The 22,675-nt window shown below is 39.9% G+C and overlaps 1 protein-coding gene across 4 annotated transcripts in view; it reads left to right on the forward strand.

Annotated features, from left to right (window-relative positions):
- The first annotated feature begins 4,329 nt into the window (after positions 1–4,329).
- The window catches only part of NKAIN2 (sodium/potassium transporting ATPase interacting 2), a 993,755-nt gene continuing 975,409 nt past the window's right edge, over positions 4,330–22,675 (forward strand). For 3 of the 4 annotated variants that reach the window (XM_030316259.1, XM_030316261.1, XM_030316262.2), the window contains exon 1: positions 4,530–4,788. In XM_030316259.1, coding sequence (XP_030172119.1) covers positions 4,735–4,788 — 54 coding nt within the window. In that variant the 5' untranslated portion in view covers positions 4,530–4,734. The other variant, XM_030316260.1, reaches the window with a different exon arrangement.

A 22,675-nucleotide genomic window follows, 5' to 3' on the forward strand; every position in this document is an offset into this window, starting at 1 on the left:
GATTGGATCCACCTGAATAATCCAGGCTACTCTCCCCATTTCAGTTCTTAATTTGTGTTCAAAGCCTCTTTTCGCACGTGAAGTAACATATTCACAGGTTCCTGGGATTATGGTGTCGACATATTTGGGGGGGGGCATTATTCTGCCCACCACAAAACCTGTATGTCTAAGAAAATAATTAACTAAATAATAATCATTAAATAAATATTCCAACTAAACAATTGTAATACTTGCTTGCATTGCAATGAATGTTATATAGTCATTAAAGCTATGTTGTGTGCAGAATAATGATAACTAACAATCTTAATACGTTACGTATGTGCCAGGCCCTGTTTTGAAAACGTTTCATACATTGATATTTACATAATCCTCTCAACAATCCAATGATATATGCGTATTATTACTCCCCCTACCAGTCACCCCTTAGAGATAAGGAAACTAAAGCATAGAAAGCTAAGTGTTTTGCCTAAGGTTACATGGTTGGTAAATGGCCGAGCTTGGAATATGAAGTTGAATTGCCTGCAGAATCCATGAGCTTAATAGTTTAATAGTTAATGAATTGGAGTTATTATTAAGTGCAAAGAAAAAGCAGATTAAAATATATTGTGTATGATATAATCCCATTTTTACAAAAAATGGTTTGTGCAAAAATGGCAGATTATCTCTGGGCAGAAGTATTATGGTGATTATTTTCTTTTTAAATTGTATTTTGAAAATACTATACTTTTTCAAATGCAAAAAAAAAATCCAAGTTTGTATAAAATACTCAATGAATCAATTTTGTTTGTGATCGTAAAGATAATTGCTGCCTTTATAGTTTTAAACGATAATGGATGGAGTAGAACTCACAGTGAAACTGCTCAGTTGTGTTACAAAGCCAGGGGTAAGCTCCTGTTCTTGTTCAAGTGATTGGGTGTTGAGCAGACAGCAATTGACTTAGTGATAGTGTACCTATTGGATTCCATGAATTGTTCTGAGAGATAAATGAGATAATACATGTCAAATAACCTTGAAAGTTACTTTAAAGCAGAATTCCAAGGTCAACCAGATGAAGATGTGTAATATGAAACATTCTCCCCACAGAAACAAGATACTTAACAAAAGTTGTATCACCAGACTAGTTGAGGAAAGCCTCATATAGCTGAACAGTGTGTGACTATTTCCAAATGAAAGTGCAATTGACATTCCAATTTGAGACATCTCTCTCCTTCATGCACTTCAATAGGACAGTTGGGATTCTCTTTATAGTCTGTTCCCTTAAGGCTCCATGGAAATGGAACAGAAAGGGCATAGCCACCTTAAGGAATGGAACTATATCCCCATCTACAGCACCTTTTCGTAAGTCAGGCTTTGGCTATACTGTATATACATGATGCAATATGAACTTAATTTAGAGATAAAAAAATATGATCTCAATAAAGATGGGAAAAGAGATAAAATGTGTGTGACCATTCTTCTAAATGTTTTAAGTCATCATTTCTGTATGGAATTCCAAAATAATGGCAAAGAAGTATAGTAAAATATCAACAAAGTATAGCACAGTGGTTTGGAAAGTGAATTTTGATGTCCCACAGACATACCTTCACACTCTAATTCTGCCACCAGGAACATGTGCACCTGAGATCAAGATACTTCATTTCTCTAGGCCTTTCTTTGTGTATCTCTAAATTGACCTTCACACTAGCTCATTGGTCTCTTGTGAGTAATAAGTGAGATGGTGCAAGTGTAGCACGTAAAATAGGTGCACACAGTAAATGCTCAATACTATTCATGTACCTGGTTCAGTCTTCTGATAATAATGTACCCATGATGCCAGATCAGGAATAAAAGCCCTTGAAGATTGCATTATGTTGGGTTTCTCAAGATGCAGCACTGACACAAGGATTTGAGTGATTTATTTTGGAAGTGACCCCAAGAAGCACTGGTAGAGGGGAAGGGAAATAAGGCAGGAAGGGAAGGAAGTTAATTCAGGGTGCATGAATGGACCAATATGGTCAACCATGGACATTATGGGCTCAATCCTGGCGGGGAAGTTAATGATGTGGACTAGAGTATGTCTCAGAATTTCTGGGTTGAGAAGTTGGAATATTGATCCACCAATTCCCATCCATTATTGGGCAAGAGTTGTTCTCACAGCTGTAACTTCACTCTGGAGTCCAGAACTTCCTGTGGCTACAAAGAGCCTGTAGACAGATCGTCCCAAGTGCTTGCAGAAAGAAGGTGGGCATGTATTGAAAGGCAAGTATCCAGGGACTATGGACAGGGCACTTAGAGTCAGCAAGATAGCATTATGCTTTCCTTTAACCTATACAGTCTAAAGGCCACTCAGGCTGTTGGTGGTTTGGTTGCAAACCATTGCAGGATTATTGCTGGATCCACATGCATTGTTGCTATTATGAATTTAAAAAAGTAATACAATGCTTTCCACAATACGGCAGGAGCTTCTTCAATATTCAGCATCCACTTAACAGCCTTATTTTTGTTTGGCAGTAAAAAGTACCTGCATGCCAAGCAGCCATGACAGCTAACATGTATAAGGATGGAATAGCAATAACTAAAAGAAACATTTGTACCAGATACCTCTGGCTTCAGTTTTAGCAGGGGTTGTGGAGCAGCTATTACCTACCAGACCCCTGCAGTGGGTAACAGAATATACTGGGTTCTCTAAATTCCTTCAAACATTGAAAGACACTTTTCAGAGAAACGCCCATTTACAAATGGGGTGATTCAAACCAGGCGTTTTCATTACAGTAATAAAATATCTGCATTCCCCAAAATTTAACAAATCAAATCCCTTTTTGGCTCTCTACGACTGACATTTCTGAAAATTCAGTAGCAGGCTTCTGGAGACTAGGGTCCCTATGCCCTATTCAATTTCTTTATATTTAGTCGTTCTGATATGTCATAATATTTACTCAAAGGAAGCAATCATTTGGAATCCTTATTTGTGGTTCCCAGCGTAACACTATCCTACACAAATGCCATTTCATCAGAAGGGCCAAATCCCATTTGCTATGGAAAGCTCTTTGCCTGACATGGTGGCTTCAACTGTCTTTATCCTACGGGATGTAGGACATGCTTGCTCTTTGGTTTCCTATTCTCTTTCCTCATCAGTCTCAGCTCTTCATTCTAGTGACTCGCTTCCCCAGCGGATCTCGACACCACACCTTCACCTCCAGGAAAAGTCAGTAATACCTTCACAAAGCTGCCAGGGGGTTAAAAAGAAAACTTGACTCTTGGACTCTGAATACCCAAGCCCCGGGGGCCGCCACCTGGGCCAACTTGCTTCGCTCTTCTGATTTCCACCCGCAGGTGGCAGCAGCGGGCTCCGAAGCAGGTCTCTGCAGGTTTCCGGAGCCTCTGCCCAGCTTTTGGCCGGCGCTCCAGAGCTGGGTCTGGAGCATCCCCACCTTCAGGAATCCATACCCAGCTGGGACGGTCCTTAAAGCTGTAGTCATTAACCGCTGAAATGGTCTCTTATTCTTTAATTTCTTGAGTGCAAACAGTTTAAAGCAACAACGGCAACTCATTGAGTCCCTACTGTCTCCGGTTCTCAAATTCCCCACCAACTCCAGCAGCAACCCGGTCCCTTTTCCCAAGCAGGGTCGGCGCTCCACGCTCCGGCCCTTGCAGATCCTCCGGAGCCGCGTGCCGGGAGGCTGGCAGTGCGTCTGCGGCCGCAGCGCGCCTTCTCCTCCCCTCCTCCTCCTCCTCCGCCTCGCGGGCTTTGCAACCGGTCAGGATGCCGTGGCTGCACCCCTGTTTCATCACCCCACCCCCCTTCCCTAACCCTCCTCTTCGTCCCTTTTCCCCAAACACACACAGGCGCTCGCTCATAGTGTTTCAGGCTCGGCTGCGGGACCAGGACCCACGCAAGCCCAGGAAGCCACGGACATGCCGCCCGGACTCTTCGCCCCGCGGTCCCCAGCACCGCCGCCGCCGCTTCTGCGCCGCTTCTTCCCACCTAGACAACAGCCCCTCAAGAGGCAGCCCCGGCGGGGCTGCGAGAAGTTTACGTCTCTGGCAGGGGCGGCGGGGAGCAGTTGAAGGATCTGTTGTAGGAGGATTAGCACATTGGGGCGAGGGGAGGGGCAGCGCCGCAGCTGGACGCGGCGCGGACCCGGCAGCACTGCGTGCGGCAGCCACCGCCGCCGCCGCCCGGGACCGCGGAGCCCGGACGCCCCCGCCCGGCCCGCGCCCCGCCCCCGCCCGCTTGGCCCCGCAGCGCCGGGCGCAGAGGAGCCGCGGGCGGCGCAGGGAGGCGGGCAGCGCCCCGCGCGCGCTTCTGCCGCCCCCGAAGCCGGCGCGCGGAGAGCGCAGGGCGAGCGCGCGTCGGGCGGCGGCCGCGCTGGGGGGCGTGGGGCGAGCCGGCGCGAGGAGCGGCGGGGGCGAAACTTCGCGGCCAGATGCCTGACGGCGCGGCGGCGCTGCGAGGCTGCCGCTGCTGCCCCTGCGGGCCCCGGGCGCGTCTCCGCGGGCGGCGCTGCCCGCGGCGCGGCGTGTGCACCGAGCGAGTGAAGGTATGTTTGGCGGGCGCGGCTGGAGCTGCTGCCGCCGCCGCCGCGCCAGCAGGTCCTAATGCCTGTCACTTCCCAGGACACTGGCAGCAGCAGCCCGGAGCCCCCGAGCCCTCGGCAGGTTTGCCTGTCCTTCCCCGCGATCTGATTGGATAAAGTGGGGGCTCGACGGTGGCCGACGTGGGACAGTCTGGCTGTGGCAGGGGTCTCGGAAACCATGGGTTATTGCAGTGGCAGGTGCACGCTTATCTTTATCTGTGGCATGCAACTGGTAAGTGACACTTGGGTCCTCTTATTCTGTAATGCGCCTTTGAGATACTGGGCTGGGGAGTGCGGTAATGGGTCTGCCATTGATTAGAATGGAAGGAAAGATAAAAGAGAGAAGGTGACAGATAGATTGCCTATGTTTAAAATGATTTCAGGGAGAGGCACTGTGGGGTACAGGGGAGGTGAGCCTTTCCACCCTCACCTATTTCTGTCCCTCTGAAGACAGTTTGGTAGGTGCGGGTTAAACTTGTCTTTAATTTCTTTAAGCAAAGCAAGATGTATCTCTTGTTCCTTTATGCTTTGCATTCCTGTTACTGTAACAACGTGGTTGTCACATATAATTTACTATACAGGTGTTAAAACAGAGAGATATGGAATTTTCGACTTTTCTTCTATATACTAATTTTTTTTTTGCAGTATCTTTGTTTCTGCACTGACGTGTGTTATTTTTCAAGGAATATATTGTCTTGTAAGTATAATGCTCTAACAGACCACTATGTAGGGCAGATGGTATCCTTACACCAGTCTGATCTAGAAGCCACATTGAGTTCTAAAAGTATGTAGATTGAAGAGAAATACTTAAATGAACTCAGTAACACCACTGCCATAAACTGAACCAGTAGTCTTTAAATCGCAATTATTAAAAGCAATTCTAAGGAAAATTATTCAATCTGACATTATGTATGTAATTGCTCCTGAAAGAGATATTGTCTGATCCTATAGGATGGAGAATTATATATGCTTTTTGAAGAATGTTGTATGTTTGCAAAGAGGCAAGAAGCCAGTAATGGAAAACATCAAGTCTATGAATTTAAATTCTCTAAGGGCAGTCGAAGGAGGGGCTGAGGATAGTTTAGAGGTGAAAAATCTACTACTGTAAGTGGTTAATTTGAAGTGGGAGTACTTGCTCACTCCTGCTATCAAACAGCTTTCCTTGGAAAGTATAAATTAATCTGAATAGCCACCCACATTTCCAACAATTGTTTCATAAAGGCTGAAAGGACTACAAGATTGAAGATTTCTGAGAGCCCAATCAGTAAAGTGTTCAAAAGAGCAAGGATTTCCTATTGAAACTGATAGAAGAATTCCTTAAGTGGTCTTCATTGTTTATCAATTGTCTTGAAGCCCAAGAGTGTTTGTTTTGTTGTTGTTGTTGTTGTTGTTGTTGTGTTTACTATTTAGCTGAAGGAGTGCTTTTTGTTGCATATTGTCTTGAGGTGTTTTCCTTCCCCAGTAAAGTTATCTCAAGATATGTATTTTGATCTATGAATTTCTTAAGGACTTGGTTTTAAGAAAAAGAAGGTGGAACTATAAATATAATATTAAGAATATAATATTTTTTCAGTGATGTGTAAACCGGTTTATTTCTCTTTTCTATATATTAATTTAAGTTTTGCAATGAAGGATTTTTACTCTTAATGATAAAGCTAATCAGAACAATGAGTTTACTTTGTTAAACCACTGGTTAGGCCAACTATGCCAAATTGTATAAACGTTATCAAAACATTCCTGTGTTCATATATGATTCAGAAAAGAATACATTTGCTGATTCACTGTGTAAAAACATAAAACTGTGAGAACGAGTGGGTGGGTAAGAGTAGTCTTTTGCTCTTTTCAATTTAAAAAAATGTGATTTAATTTTTAATTGTGTAGCATAGTAGGGCTTTATTATGGCAATTGTAGGCATTAGATCCATGTGACATGTTGTGTGATGAATACAAACTTCTCAAGAACTTAACAATTTTAGAAACACATAGATACACGAAAAAGAAACCGAAAGGTACAAAATGGCACAATAAGGGTAAAGATTCCTGTGTGTGTGTGTGTGTGTGTGTGTGTGTGTTTATTTATGTGCGTGCAAATATGTGATGGTGTATTGGAGAAGTGCTACATCACTTATGAAACAAATTCTGAATCAAAGCTAAGTTTTGTAACAAAATAGAGGCAGTTGTAATCTAAGGGTGTTCAGTCTAAGCAGGTATACATTTGAATCTTAAGGATGCTCTGTAAGAATCATGTGATTTTTCCCATTCAGACTTTAAGTGCCACCAGGCTAATATAATTAGCAGCCATGTTAATGCAGATGCAGAACAAAAAACAAAGGACAAAGAACATTCATTGCTTTGATAAGGTGAAATGATCACATTTAAAAGACCTCAGAGATTCCTGGTGGTTGTTGCTTTGTAGAAATACGGTATTTAATTTTAAATAAAATAATTTCTTTGCAAATTAATAATTGCAAAGCACACACACGCTATAGGTGGATATATGTGTTTTACTTTGCTCTTGATAGACCTTTAAAAACTTTTTGTATTATGTTTGAGTTATTATGAGTAGAAGTGGTTTTATAAGTAGCCAGGTTTCGGGAGTCAGTTATGACTCAGTACCATTGATTGATACAAAAGTTCACCTAGTTTTGTTTACTTCCGAAGTGTTTAGTATGCATCCTGGTAACATTTGGACATGTTTTTTGGTAGTTATACAGATAAATCTTAGGTACATTAAAATTAATGAAAGCCAGAAACAGTCTAGGACAGAAACTTTATTAAATTTCCTTGTTAAGTAACTTTAAGTTTCTGGAAACATTTATTTCCAATTCTGTAAGTGGGGTATCTCTATTTTAAATAGACTTAAAGAAATATTTATGTCTATGTCAACTTGCAACTGACCTTTGTAGAGGATGAGGTAGCTCGTAGGTATGGTGGAGGTGGGAAGCTCATTCATCAGGTTATTATCAGAGCAGACACAGTGTTTGATCTTTTAACAAGTGATGGGCAGAGACAAACTCTCCAGAGAAATTTCTCTGTCAGGATTCTATCTTAGCTTTTAATTATAGTAAATGTGCATTTAGTTTAATGTTTGTCAGACTACAAGTGTGGATAAACATACGTTCTTTTAAAAGTCAGGAAATCAGTTTATAAGACAAGAATTTAGAATTTCATGCCACAGAGATTCAATACAAAACTTCCATTTTATGAAAAAATATCTGCCTCTATGTATCATAAATTAAAATCTTTGAGATGTATGGTAATTCCAACTTCAGATTTTAGGGTGATTGGTATGAAAAAGGGGGTGATTTCTGGAAACAGATTTGTTCATGTATACAGTTCAAAGTTTAAGCTCTTAATCTCAAGAAGGTAATTTTCTTTTTATCATCGCTGTCCTTAATGCTCAGAAACTGAAGATTTCAGATAGTAACAAAACTCATCACTGCATTTGCTGTGTTGGATATAGTGGCACAGGACAAGAACAGTCAAACTTCTTATTTACAACTCAGCAGCTGGTGAAAAAGTTTCAGCTTTTTTCTTTCTTTCTTTCTTTCTTTCTTTCTTTCTTTCTTTCTTTCTTTCTTTCTTTCTTTTCTTAAGTGTTTGGCTGAATCAAAGAGTACTTTATCTAAATGTTGCAAAAATTACTCAGATAATTCTCAGTGAAGACCACTTAGTTGTTATAATATCGAAGAACATAACTTATTTTAGTTTCAAAAGACAGCTTTGTTTTCAGGGAAGAAAATTAAAAATTGTCCACATTTTTGTACACCAGATTCCTCTATGGCACAAAGTGTATGTGCCATAAACTACTACAAGTACACATTTATGTTTAGCAGATTAACACTTGAAGGTGCCATTCTTGCCATGTGCTTTATGAAATATTGCTAACTTGGAGCAGGTGCACCTAAGAATTGTGTTAGTATACTTGCGTGCAGCTGTGTGAAGAAGCACATTTGAAACTTAAGAATGATCTTTAGTTTTACCGAACAGTTACTTGATACTGAGCAGTTACTAAGCATTTTTAGAAGTATACATTTATCAGAAAAGAAAGCCCTGAATGCATAAATGGACTAAATAGAAACAATCTTATTATAATTATGGAATACTTTGGTGCTGTCAGTTCTGACTTTGTGCTGTGTTCATAGTTACGTGGACCTTCGTTACTTTTTAAAAAACAAAGCATGATGTGAAGTGACTTGAAAATTGCTGGTAGAATCTTAGGATTTACCTCGGATACTTTTGACATGTTTGGAAATTCCTCAGAAATGTAGAACTGTACCTGCCGCAAACCTTCCCTAGTGAGATAATTTAAAATTTTAGATTTATGAATCTACATATGCCATTGCTAATAAAATCTTGTGAACATTAAATCTTGTGGACTAACGATTTCCATATAATGCTTCAGAAACTTATGATGTAAAAATATGCTAAGAATTTGCTAAGTTATAAAATAACTTTCTTCTTTCCATATGTTTTCTACTTTTGCATCCCAGCATTGTCTTGTGTGTATGTGTGTGTATTTTTTTTAGATCTGTTCTTTCATTCTGATTCAGTACTACTCTACTCTAATGTTTACCAAGAAAGATATAGACACTCCTTCCAGTGTCCAGCTCTCTTTCTTGGTTCACAGACCAAGTGGCAGTTCCTTTTTTTCATATACCCAAAGTTTCAAAGAGCCAATCTGTACAGAGCTGTTCCCCTGCTTTCTCAAATAAAGGCTTGGATGGGCAGCATCCCCTGTGCAGAATGCCAGAGTCATCCCTGGCATGAAGCCCATAAGTGGGCAGTGGCCCAGAAATGTGAATAGGCATTGCTACCTCCTTTTCCCTCTGATCCTGCTTTATTTGGGGGGCAGGTTCTCTACTTGCCCAATGAAGAATTTTGGAATGGCAGCCAGGGACTCCTTGAAATAGGAGGTCTTTATTTCTTGTTCTGTTTCCTTTTTGTGCATGTGTGTGCTTAACAAAAATGAAATCCGAGACAGAAACACATTTTAACCCTTCTAGATTTATACCAGAAATAAAAATATTAGAATTATGACCTCAGTTGCATTCAGTATTTGTATACATTCTACTAATGGCCAAAATTTCAAAGGATATACTTCAGTTGTGTTATTTGGTAGAATTTCAAGCAGCTCAGTGTAATTTTTCCAAAAATAGTTTTTGAAACTAATATTGCTAATAATGGAAAATTTTCTATTTCCAGGACTTATAACACTCAAATGTCATACATTAAATACATACACAAGAAGTATTTCTGTTCTATTTTTTCATCTCTGTAGTGAACTCTTCCAATTTTGGCCCCCACTCCTCCCAGAGAACTGGGTTATTGTTTCTTTTCAATATAATGAAATACATAGTCCATCGAGATACAGTGTATCTAAGGTTCCCTTTCCCCTGTAACAACAGTAGAAACAAATGTTACATTAACACTTAATTTCTACATATAGAATGGAACTAAGTGTGTGAAACTTTTGTTCCTAACAATTCCAAGAAATTGAAGGATATTTAAAAACTATGAAGAAATAAGATAAAATTATATTGTTTTCTTTCTCTGGGTTAAGGTAGCAATGTAATTTTAAACTGGATTTTTTAAAACTATTTCAGGTATATTTAGATTGGAAAGTTCATCACTATTTAAAGGAGTTACTTGCTTCATCTTCCTGAAAGCAGTGTTTTTCATTTTTGCTTAAACTCTAACCCAGGCACTGGGTCTAACAAATAGAAATGTTGGTGACATTAAGTCTGGTGGAAGCTGTAGACGTTTTTTTTTTTTTTTTTTTTTCATTCAACCTGGGATGGAATAAAGTGACTTATGCTAATAATTTTCACCTTTTAAGTTAATTATGGATCACATGCTAACTTTGATCTTTGTAGAAACTCTTTTTGAAAAGTTACGACAGACTGACTTTTTTGTGTACTTTGAAAAAAAAGTTTGTGCTTTGTGTTATGCTTTAAAAAATCTATCTTTGTAAAATACTTAAACAATAATGAAAACTGTTAGCATGCATTTGAAGCTTGTTTTGGGCTAAATGCTAAATGAGTGTTTTTTTTTGTTTCCCCCCACTGATTCCTTTCCAATAATTCTACAGCATAGGTAATAGACACTAATATCCTCACTTTACAAGGGAGAAAATGGAGATTCAGAAAGTTTTAAGTGACTTTTCTTAACTCACTCTCTTAGTAAGTGATAGAGTTTGTGCTCAAACCCAGGTCTGTCCCACCTAAAGCCAGACTGAGCTTCAGGAAATCCCTTCCACCTTCCAGGTAACATGAAAGGATACAGCTGTCCTAGCTTCCATTTCTTTTACTAACAAAGGCAGCATCTACCTACTAATTCCTGTTGAGCCAGTAATCAACAGAAACCTAAGCAGGCTCCTGGAGGGCTGTTGGTACCAGGCTTCTGTCCAGGCCTGACAGGCCCAGGTAGACTTGGGGTTTCACAACTAGGAGTTGCTGGTGCCTGGAGTAGGGAATAAAAGGAGGCACCAGCCCCTCACAGTTAGCTTTGCTTGCTGTTCACACTAGATTTCAAGTGTGCCCAAACAGTGCAAGACATACTTATAGTTCTGCCCTAGAAAAGTGAGCCCTCATGATGAGGTTGTGTTTCTGTCATTTTTCAAGGGGCAGGGGGTTGGGGGGGGGGGAGAGTTACAGCTACTGTGTATTTCAGGCCAATTATTGAGAAATAAGCACAAAGTATGAGCTGGAAACTTTGATGTGAATGTTTAAAAAAGGATTCTATGGGAAATTCTTGTTCCTTTTGAAACCAATTTCTGATGAATTGCTAATGCAGAGTAATGTTATGTACCTGTTGTTGTTGCTGTTTTTTAAAACATGTCCCACATCCTAAATGCATCCAGACTACTGATTGGTGAGAATATAGTTACAATTAATTGTTGTGGGAAATAACCTGGAGTAATAGGTTGTTTGAGATAAGAGCCCTTGTCTGTCTTGATGGTGCATCAGAATCACCTGCAGGGCTTTTTCCAAATCAGTGGGGCCCACCCCAGGACTTCTGGTTCAGTAGGTCTTTGGGAGGTCCTAGACCTGGAATTTCCATTTCTGAGGAGTTCCCAGGTGACAGTGACACTGCTGGTGAGGGACCAAACTTGGAGAACTACCGACATAAAACACAGGTCTTCACTTAGGGTGTTACGTGAATACATGAACCTGTTTCTGAAAATTTTCAACCCAACTAGATAATTAGCTCATTCTTCCTTTGGCCTGTTACTACGTGAACAAAAAATTCTTCAGGACCAAGTGTGTCTATTTCTGACTTCTAGCTTGGTCCTATTCAGAAGTTTAAATAAGGGAAATAAATGGAAGATCTTTTCGCAGCATTTGTGTCTTTGTAGTGAATAGAGATCACGAAAAATCTGAAAGGGATTCAGTGCCTCTAGCCTATACGCCGTATGCCTGTCACGCTGGAGCAGATTTGGTTCCTTCAGTGGCCTCTCTCTGCTAACCTAGCCTCTCAGTCTGAATTTCTGGAATAGCTTCTCACTGTTGCCAAGCACAACCTTGGGGGAGAGAGAGAGAGGAAGGGGTGTGCTGGGAAAGCACTGGATTCAGTGAGGGGGCAGAGTTTTCAACACCTAGCCAGCCTTCCGTACTGAACAACCAAATAACTGTCATTTCTTCCTTTGAAGAATGAGGCAAATCATTCCTGCTTAAGGAGCATGTGGGGGGGGGGCTGGAAGGGGTGGGGAATGCTCAAAGTTTACACGTGAAAGAGCTTCACACATGTGAGAAGAGCTTCCTAAACTTCTGATATCTAGAAAATCTTTGTAATTATTAACAGTTGAATCTTCCAGAACTGTTCCCCCAGTGGCAGTAGGAGTAGTTATGGGCTGTTTATATATCATTTGGCCAGTGGCCTTAGTTGTAACATCTGATTTCTTGAAGAAACATTTCTTTCTTTCTTATCATTTGAGGGGAAATGTAAATAAGGATTATAACACTAGGTTCGGATTATTTGAAATGCATATGTGTCTGATATACCTTCTTGAAGTGTTCATTAAGAATTAAATTTAAACCGGGCGCCTGGGTGGCACAGTCGGTTAAGCGTCTGACTTCAGCCAGGTCACGATCTCGCGGTCCGTGAGTTCGAGCCCCGCGTCGGGCTCTGGGCTGATGGCTCGGAGCCTGGAGCCTGCTTCCGATTCTGTGTCTCCCTCTCTCTCTGCCCCTCCCCCGTTCATGCTCTGTGTCTCTCTGTCCCCCCCCCAAAAAAAATAAATAAACGTTGAAAAAAAAATTAAAAAAAAAAAAAGAATTAAATTTAAACTTACAAACCAATCAGCATGGTCCTTCCTCAGGCTGGCGTTTCTAGAATTGTGTTCCATGGGCACAAGTTCTGCAAAATGCTCTATTGCACATGAGCTCTGAGGTTAAGTAAGTTGTGGGATCTGCAGGCTTTATCCTCTCTCCTACCCCCAAGGGTCACAGCACATCTTCGAAGCTCCTAGAAGTCCTACACGAGAGAAACTCCTGCTTAATTCCACAATTTAACCCCACAATACTTATAAAGTGCTTGCAGTGAACCAAGGACCTCTTTTCCTTCTATCCCCTATTAATCTTCCATGGAACTAGCATTTTCAGAAACACTTTTAAGTGAAATATTACTCCAGGCTAATGATGCACCCTAAAAGTTAATAATATTAAATTATTACCTAAACAATATTTAAAGGCTAAAAATTCAGTACGGAAACTCTTAACCTACTTAGCAAGTATTTAACAAAATAGTAATACATAGAGATGTTTAAGAATATCCAACACTATTATCACATAATTAAATAACTGAAGGGGATCTTGTTTTCATATACTTGGCTATTATTTTTCCTGTATTTACTCGAGTTTCTTGAATTATGTTTCAGCCACTAAAATCACAAATCTTAACTTTGAAACTCAGGTCTGACTGGTAATGGTACAAAGAAGGCAACATGTTGCAGTGGGTTTCCAAGGATATTTGGAACTTGAGGACCCCTGGGGGAGGGCATCTGCTGAAGCACTTTGTTATAAAAGTTGCAGGTGAGGAGCAGTGCCAGCAGCCTACTTCTGACCCATGCCTGCTCTTCCAGCATGGGACCCTAAATGTCTGTCTTTGCAGGGCCGGTGGTAAGGGGTTCTCCTACTGACTTTTGTTTTCTAATCAATGCACACACACTAAAACAGTAACACATTTAAAAGCCTCAACAATGTTGTGTTCTTTGAAAACAAATGGGTCTTAGACTGGAATAGAGGAATCAAATCTCTTCTGTTAACAGAAGTCTTTGTATGCATCTGTATGATGCTAATGACACAACAGAATAAGGAGGTGTTTCAAAGGAGGCTGTTTTAACTGACAGCCATGTGTCGAATGATAGATGGGTCAGTATTACGTCTGAAATGTTCAGGGGTAGGGAATTCATATGAGCCTACTCTATAGGAGCTTCTAGCCATAGGAGATATGCAAGGGAGATCTACTAGAGTATTATTTTTATTATTTTTAAAAATCTGTTATTTATTTTTGAGAGAGCACAAGTGCGGGAGGGGCAGAGAGAGAGGAACAGAGGATCTGAAGCAGGTTCTGCGCTGACATTGGTGAGCTTGATGTGAGACCTGAACTCACAAACCGCAAGATCATGACCGGAGCCAAAGTCGGATGCTCAACTGACAGCCACCCAGTTGCCCCTAGAGTATTATTTTTATAAAGGACAGTTTCTGATGTCACTAGGAAATGGAAAGTGGGGAAAACTTTTACACGTCCCAAGGAGAACATTACAGCCTAGTAGCTAGCTGCCTTCTGTGATCTTGGCCCCTGGAGAAAGGCTCTGCTGACCTGCCTTGGCATTGAGCACTTCCTTTGTTATGGCACCTGTGGTGGTGGAAGGCAGCTTGCTCCTGGAGGTCATAATCTATCTCTGTGAACACAGTGATCCTCACTTCACTTTCTCAATCTGTAAATTAGGGGATAGTTGACCTATAGTAGATGGTGTATCTACCTATTTGCTCCATTTGATTTCTCTGAGGTGCAGATATGAGATAGAGTCTGTGGGTGTGTTTAACTCCAGTTATTGGGAGCGATGGAATGAGCTACATATTTGAAATCTCTAGAAGCTGTTGTAGACCTGATAATACACAAATGTAAAGAGCTCTGGGTCTTTTTCCCCCCTTTTCCTCCTTTTTAAATAATGTTTCCTTGGGGTGCCTGGCTGGCTCAGTGAAGAGAGCATGTGACTCTTGATCTCAGAGTTGTGAGTTTGAGCCCCACGTTGTGTGTAGAGATTACTTAAATACATAAAAATTAAAAAAAAAAGCTTGCTCAAAAATTTGATGACAACTTGTAACTTGTGATTTTTCTAAAATATTGGAGCTATGTATAGGGTTATGTATTTCTTACCCTTATCAGTAGGGATTAATGGAGTTTCATTCTTGCCCATCTTTCATAAAATGTGGTTCTATTTTATTGGGTCAAAGGATAGTAGTTAAATTATGACTGTTCAACAGTGTTTATAAACCTAAGTTTTGCTTTTATTTGGCTTGGTATTGAAAGTTTTCTTCTTTCTTCTAAAGGACAGGGTTGGGGAGGAGGGGAACGTTAGGGAGAGGTGGCTGGGTCCTGAATGTCTAAGGGTTAAAAGGCAAATACTACTACTTTACTTAAAATGATGTATACATTTTTAAAGGATAGTCTAGTGAAGTCTGTGAAGATGACTGCAAATTCATTAATGAGTTTTCTCAAGAATGTATTTCTGGTTTTATCTACAACATTCTTGAGAAGTTCCACAAGCTCTTAGATACAGGGGACACTGCTCTCCCAGTTTACTATTTTGTAGACTGTCTTGGAATAGATTTTTTGTTCAAAAAAACTGTCCTAAAAATCAGGCAAATGGTATAAGTTCAGTTTACATTTAGTACATGAAAATCTTATAATAACAGTGTTTAGTGACCTTTAATTACATGCCTCTCTTACTTTAATTCTTAAGGGAAACCTGTTGGTTTCCACTTTCTTTTCGCAAGAATGAGATAGTGATGATTGCTAAGTTATTGCACTTACTTTGACTCTAGGGTTAAGTACCATAGCAGCCTAAAATACGAGCTTTTCCCTTAAGTAGAGAAATAAACCCCAATGAATTTTTCTGAGATTTCTATAGCAATTTGATGCAGACTTTACACGCAAAATAGTTCTGTTGTTGCGTGTAGGCCCATTTTTAAATGTAATCTTTCATAATGTGAATAAGAATGTTACATATTGAACTTTAATAGAAATAGGTGGACAAGTGTTAGCAAACTTACTGAGGCAGAGGCAGTGATCTCAGTTTATATAGGAGGGATTTCAACTTTCTGGTTGAATAGTAATCTGTGACATAAAAATATCTTCTGTTACGAAGTCTTTGGGAGCCTGAAAGTCTCCCTCATGTGGTTTGAGTGCAGCAGTACATTACTGTCAGAGGCTGAGAAGCAGCTCTGTCTAGGGCCCTGCCATGGGGCGTTGGCAGAGGAAGACCCAATGAAACTCTAGGAACCAACCTAGAGTTGATTCCTAACCTGCAATGGTGTGTTCCAGTTATGATTGTTTTAAAATGAACAAATGAATTAATGAACAGTGGGAGGAAATTAAGTAATTACTAAATCAGCTTCAAGAGGAAGGTTTTATGAAATGTCCACACATGAATAGCCTAATGACAAGTGCTGAGTAAATTAAGTGTATGTTTCTGTCCTTTTGGCAATTAGGATATGGTCTAGCTGAAAGGAATGTCAAGCTGTGTTTCTATCACGGATTGATCTAATATTTAGTGGTTGTAATAACTGAAGATTAGTTTAAATTGCAACCTGATCCTTATTATTTATTTATTTATGAAGCCATACTACTTGCTTAATGTGATAGTACTTAAAAATGCTTTACTGTTCTCTGTTCATTATGTAAGATTGTATTTCAGCTTACTATAAAGATCAATGTTGGGGAAAAATAAATGTTGATGTAAACTGGGCCATTTTTTTAAAAAATGTGAATTCGTATATTTGAAATTCATATTATTTAGCTTTATTTGCTGCAATTGGTATAACATTATATATCCCAAAGATTTTCTCAGATCAGAATGAAAATAATACAGTGAATTCTGTCTTTCTATTTCACATCTCTCTCCACAGCAGTACTTCTTAACTGTTGGTTTTTTTTTCCTGCATGGTAGGCTCTTTTGAGAATCAATGAAAAATTATGAGCTTTCTCACCAGAAAAATGCCCATACAACTTGAGGGGATTCGCAGATTTCTCAACCTGATACGTGAAATTTAAGTGAAACTGCTGATAAATGTTTCCTTTCCTTTTTTTTGGGTTGGGGGGGGGGAGTCTACCATTTTATCAAGATACTTATTGACAAATTTAATTCAGTTACTTTGCGTTTTGTAAAACATTTTAGGAGATTTTATATATATGCTCAATATATATTATTCAATATATATTTGAATATATATATGTTCAATATACATTATTTATAATGTATTGTAAAGATAACATCTACACATACGTAAGTGCATATGTGTGTGTGTGTGTGTAATTCAAGGTAGAAGAAGCAGAGTCGAGCTGGGCAGTGGAAACAAACCAGGCCTTTGTCTAGGAGATTAAATGTTATGTGTAGTTACCTGCAGTATAACATGGGAAGATAAGAACTGTAAAGGAAGTAAGAATGAAGTACTATGGAGATTTGGGGCAAGTGGTCAGTTATGTCTATATAGGCTGTTCACACAAGGTTTGAAGCGCTGGCATAATTAGACCCTGGGGAAAAGAGAATCCCAGGAGGAAGAAATGATGGGGGTGCCTGGCTGGCTCAGTCAGTAGAGCGACTCTTGATTTTAGGGTTATGATTTCAAGCCCCATATTGGGTGTAGAGCTTACTTAGAAAAGAAAAGAAATGATAGGAAGAAGGTGAAAATGAAAGTGTATGCACGGGACATTGAAGAGTCAGGTTCGCTGGCAAGTAGGGGAGAATTGGGAGGTGAGGCAGGGAATGAAATGGGCAGGGGTGCAGTTTGTGGATGGACTTAAGCACATTTGGAGGGAGTTTAAACTTTATCGGTAGGGTACGCAGTTGTACAGATGTAAATTCTCCAGGTGAATGGCACAGTTCCCCATAGCGGGATAAGAAGCAACACCAAGTGAGAGTGAAAGCCTGAGGTTTGGAGCAAGCTCTGTGGGGGAATGTGAGGGCGGAGCAGTGATAACTTAAATGATGGCTAAATTGCATCAAAGGCCTTATTGAAACTGGGTGGCATGCATTTGCAGGGGAACTAACTACTTTTCCATCATTCCCCATCTTTCTAAGAATTGGAATGCGAAAGCAGAAAATGGAAGTTTCCTTGTTCTTAGATTGAACAAAACTGAGGGTATAGGAGGGCTCTAAGGGATCTTGAAATATGAGTTAGGACTGGGTGACCATGAGTGGGATGTCAGAATCAGAATGGAATGGGTGGTTAGATTACTGGAATGCCATTGCAGATGTTTGAGAACAGAAGGTGGGTTCAGCTGAAGGGAGATAATAGAAAAGGTAGTTGTATTAGTGGTTGTGGTGAGATAATATGTATAGGGGTTCAGGTCTTGGACAGGAGCAGAGGCCCTTGATTGGCTGGTGAATTGGGTGGAAGGTTCAGTGGTGAGAAGGATGACAGGCCATGAGGACCAGCTGATAGAAGAATCCTCACTGTATATTTTGGCTTTATTAAAGATGATCAGAAATAAGGGATGAAGAGGAACACAGCCAGAAAGAAGAAGAGCATTGGTAGGGATTATAGGTAATTGTGAGAATTTGGGGAGAATTTGGTGTGAGCTGGCAATTGGAGCTGGAAAAGAAGGTGGTTAGTGGGATTCAGGAGGATGAACTAGAAGAATTGAATGTTTAACAAGTATGTTGAGTGGAGTGATGAAGGAAGGGAAAGGTAGGTTTCAGGTAAGGCGGTTTCTCAGCTTCTGCAGTGTTGGCATTCTGAACTGGATCATTTTTTGTTGCATGGTGCAGTTCTGTGCATCACAGGATGTTTAGCAGCATCACTGGTCTCTAGATGCCAGCAGCATACCCCTGGTTGTAACAACCAAAAATGTCTTTAGACATTGCCAAATTACAAAATAGCCCTCTTGCTGAGATGCAGTGAGCTAGAGCAAAGCCCTAGAAAGAGCACTTAGCAGTAACAGCAGGTTTTCTTCATACTAAATTTGGAGTTGTCTGGAGAACAGTGGAGGCGATCATGAGGGAAGAGTAGCTTTGAGCCCAGCCATTGTGCACCTGTGACAGTCAAGCCCTATGCACTGTGGCCCTGGGTGACAATCATTGGGAGCTCTATAAAAAGTCAATACCAGCTTTCCTTCCCTCAGCCCCTTGATATTTGGAAATAAAGTTTTTAGGGAAGTAGTCTAGTCATGTAGACATTTTGAAAACTTTCTAGTTGATTTTTATTGTGTTTTGAAGCAGGTAGTAAATGAAGAGAGCAGGCCGGTGGGTTAGCAGCTATGGAGGTGTGGGGGAAAGTAGGAGGAAAGGAAAAGGAGATTGGGAGATAGGTTGAGCTGTATGTTAGGGACCGGGAGACATACATTAGGAATTGGGAAGGTAGCTTGAGACATCCAGTAAGCATTTGTGGGAATATCTACTGGAGAGGCACTGCTGAATCTAGATTCATTTGAAAGCTACTTTTTAGGGCCAATTATGTGCTCAGCCAAGCCTTTGCATTCTTGGCTGTTTTGCTCCTTTTAGTTTGCACCAGGTGGATGTTATCTAAAACCTGGTGAATGTTATGATCTTTCCTTTGGTGCCAGTGAAGACTGTCCATGAATATTTGACACTTCTAATTTGTTCTCTCAACTCCGATAGTTGCTAAAATGTGCACGTACTATATGTATCTTCATGAAATGGCTTAATTAAGAAAGATTTCATATGAAGAATACATATTAATTATGAGATAGACATGTAACTGTTTATATGAAGAGCAAGATACGAAATTTTAGATCAGAATATGAGTTTTTAATTTAATAAAAGATTTGGATAAGAGTTAATATGACTGCAAGTTAAAAAGTAAACCTTTTTTAAGGCTCTAAAGAAATTTGGAAACTTTTCCTTACTATTATGGAAATGCACAGACACACACAAACACACACACACACACAAATTATAACCACTGCCTTTCACAAACTTAAATTAAAAAATGCTTAAGCTATTAATATTCCTTAGGTGATCCCCCAAACCCAGAATATTCAACAGCGTTTTAATATTTGATATCCTGATTCACCAGAAGGCCCAGTTATTGCTAAAGAACTATGGCAAGACAGCAGAGATTAATCTTTTAAATTATCCTATCTTATACTGTATAATTTCTCTTGGCCCAACTTGATTTCTTTTGGTAACACAGTCTTTTGGTGGACTCTGATTTGTATGCCTAGGGCTAGGAGAGTAAATTACATGACTTCTTGAAGGTCCTTTTAGCTTGAAGATTTTATGATTAAATCTTTCATTTAAAAATTGTCTCTTTCTGGGAGATCCAGGCTAGAAAGTACTTTTCCATCTTCACATTTCTATAGAGATAAATTAATATATCACCTCATGCAGTTTTCTTAATACAGTACAGGCTGTACTGTAATAACAGTAATAGAGGGAAGAAAAAAAACTAACATGAATACCTCAATAAACTTAGCACCAGATGCATATGATAATTCCAGTTATGTGCAATCTTCTAAAGATGTACGTAGGTCCTCTGAAAGTTTAGTTGTGTGGAAGTTGTGTGTGTGTGTGTGTGTGTGTGTGTGTGTGCGCGCGTGCGCACATGTAGTGGATGCATGGGTATACAATGGGAACAAGGAAGAGAATAAAAATGATGCTGTTCAGAAGAATTGACTCAGGTGTGTGGATACATGTAAGAAAAGAGAAGTGGGCTTTCTTAGAATACACTCTGCTTTCCTTAGCACATTGTTCTGGATGTGGTCGGTTTTCAGCAGGTCCTGTTAACTGGATATCCTCAGTGCTTAGGGTGAAGAGCAGGAACCTGCATAAAGCATCAATGCAGAATGAAAGAGAGGCAGAATGGTGAAGACTACTGTATTCAGATGGAACCGGTGCAAGTTTAGGTAGGCCAGATTGCAATCATCCCCACTGGAATTCAGCCAGGACACACATTAGTGCATGCTACTTCCTGTCTAGCCTAATTAAAGGATTGTTGAGAACTAACAAAGTTGGCTGACTTGCAAAAGTCAGTGCTTGCTAAAATTTGTAAGCTATAAGTGCTTAACAGTATGACCTAATTTTTATGCCGGGGTCATCTTATTAATTAAAGTTTTCCAATCATCTAATTAGAAAATACAGTCTGAACTGAGTCTGGAGGATTCCCAGCCTTCCTTGCTAATTTAAAGAAAAGTGGAAACAAAGAAGAACAGCACTCAATTAAAGCAATGTGATGGAAAGCTGGGTTCTGGACATGCCTTCAGAGATGCGCCATACCAGTGGGGTAGTTATTTAGGGTGTACTTCCAGTAGAGACATTGAAGGGACACCAGTGAGTTAGCTTTTAAATGGAGAAATCTGGGCCAGCCCCCAAATTAACTCTTGGGCTAGAATACGAGTGCACACTGGAAAGCTGGAAGGCATGACCAACATTACTGATTTAAATGAAACAGTTTGCTCATTGATGTTATGCCTTATTTTTTCAGCTCAAATAGTACTTAGTCAAAATAGCAGAAAGAGAAGGAATAGTCTGATAAGATTGTAGATGATTACGTGACACTTAGTACATCTTTTCTCAGGGAAAAAAAAAAGTGGATAAAAGATTCTGTGTGTTTTCTAAAGGTAAAGTTCTGTAGCTGAGATGCCACATTTCAGTCCTGAATTTAGTCCTGGGGTTTATTTCTCATCACTGTCTTTATTTGCTCACCATGCTGACAGCAGTGCCGTATCTAAAATTGGGAAGAAAAAAAAAGACCTCAAAACATTTTATTGAACAGCTATTATGGGCAACCCACTGGACTAAGCAGAAGGTATTAAAAAAAGGACAAAAAGGATGTGGCCAATGTAAAACATACGTGTGCCAGTGGATATCTGGCAGTTGAGTGGTCACAGTTTCTCATTTTCCCACTTAAGTAGCTGAAATCAACTCAGTATTTCTCTGCAGATACTAGTAAATGTATTATACAAAGAATATTTTTAAATAAAGAGCTTATCTCTTCATGTTTAAACAAAAAGGGTAAGAGAGAACTTATAATTTTTATTGAAATTTAAAAAATAAGCTGCCTGTATTCTTGTCTTGATCCGTTCTCTAGACACATGTTTGTAGAACATTTCCCGTTTACATGTTGTGGGACATGGATATTCCCTCTGTCTTTCCATGTTGACCATCCAGATGCTTGACAGCTGAGTAAATCATGCCAGCATTGAGGTGGCCATGCCAAACCAGAATCTCTCCGTGGCAGCCTTACTGTAGAGCTTGAGTGTGGATCACAGGTTGAGGAGAGGTATATTTATATATCTTGTAGCTGAATTGAATTAAAAAACATTGATACTTGCTTTGAAATTAATTGAGATATTGTTACCAACCCTTTGTTATTAGGCAATATCGCCTTAACAAAACAAAAATGTTTTGTTTAAAGCCTATAGGAAGATGTTACCTAACAATATTTAAAAGTTAAAATATTTAAAAAAAAAAATTTTAACGTTTATTTATTTTTGAGACAGAGAGACACAGAGCATGAAGGGGGGAGGGGCAGAGAGAGAAGGAGACACAGAATCGGAAGCAGGCTCCAGGCTCTGAGCCATCAGCCCAGAGCCTGACGCGGGGCTCGAACTCACGGACCGCAAGATCGTGACCTGAGCTGAAGTCGGATGCTTAACCGACTGCGCCACCCAGGCGCCCCTAAAAGTTAAAATATTATACCTACTCCTCTCTAAGAGACTTTTAAATAATACACGTTAAATTAAAAATGCTCCTTTAGATTACACACAAGATGCATTTAGAATGAATATATCACAAACCATAGAGGGAAAAACATTCTAGCTGTTTCACAATTATTTGGCCTCAAAAAGAAAGCAGCTAAAAAAAAAAACAGCTGATGGTTTACCCCAACAACACTGCTCAGGATTCATTTGGGCCATTGCTACTGTGTTTTT

The sequence above is a fragment of the Lynx canadensis genome, chromosome B2 (assembly GCF_007474595.2).
Source record: "Lynx canadensis isolate LIC74 chromosome B2, mLynCan4.pri.v2, whole genome shotgun sequence".
Lineage (NCBI taxonomy): Eukaryota > Metazoa > Chordata > Mammalia > Carnivora > Felidae > Lynx > Lynx canadensis.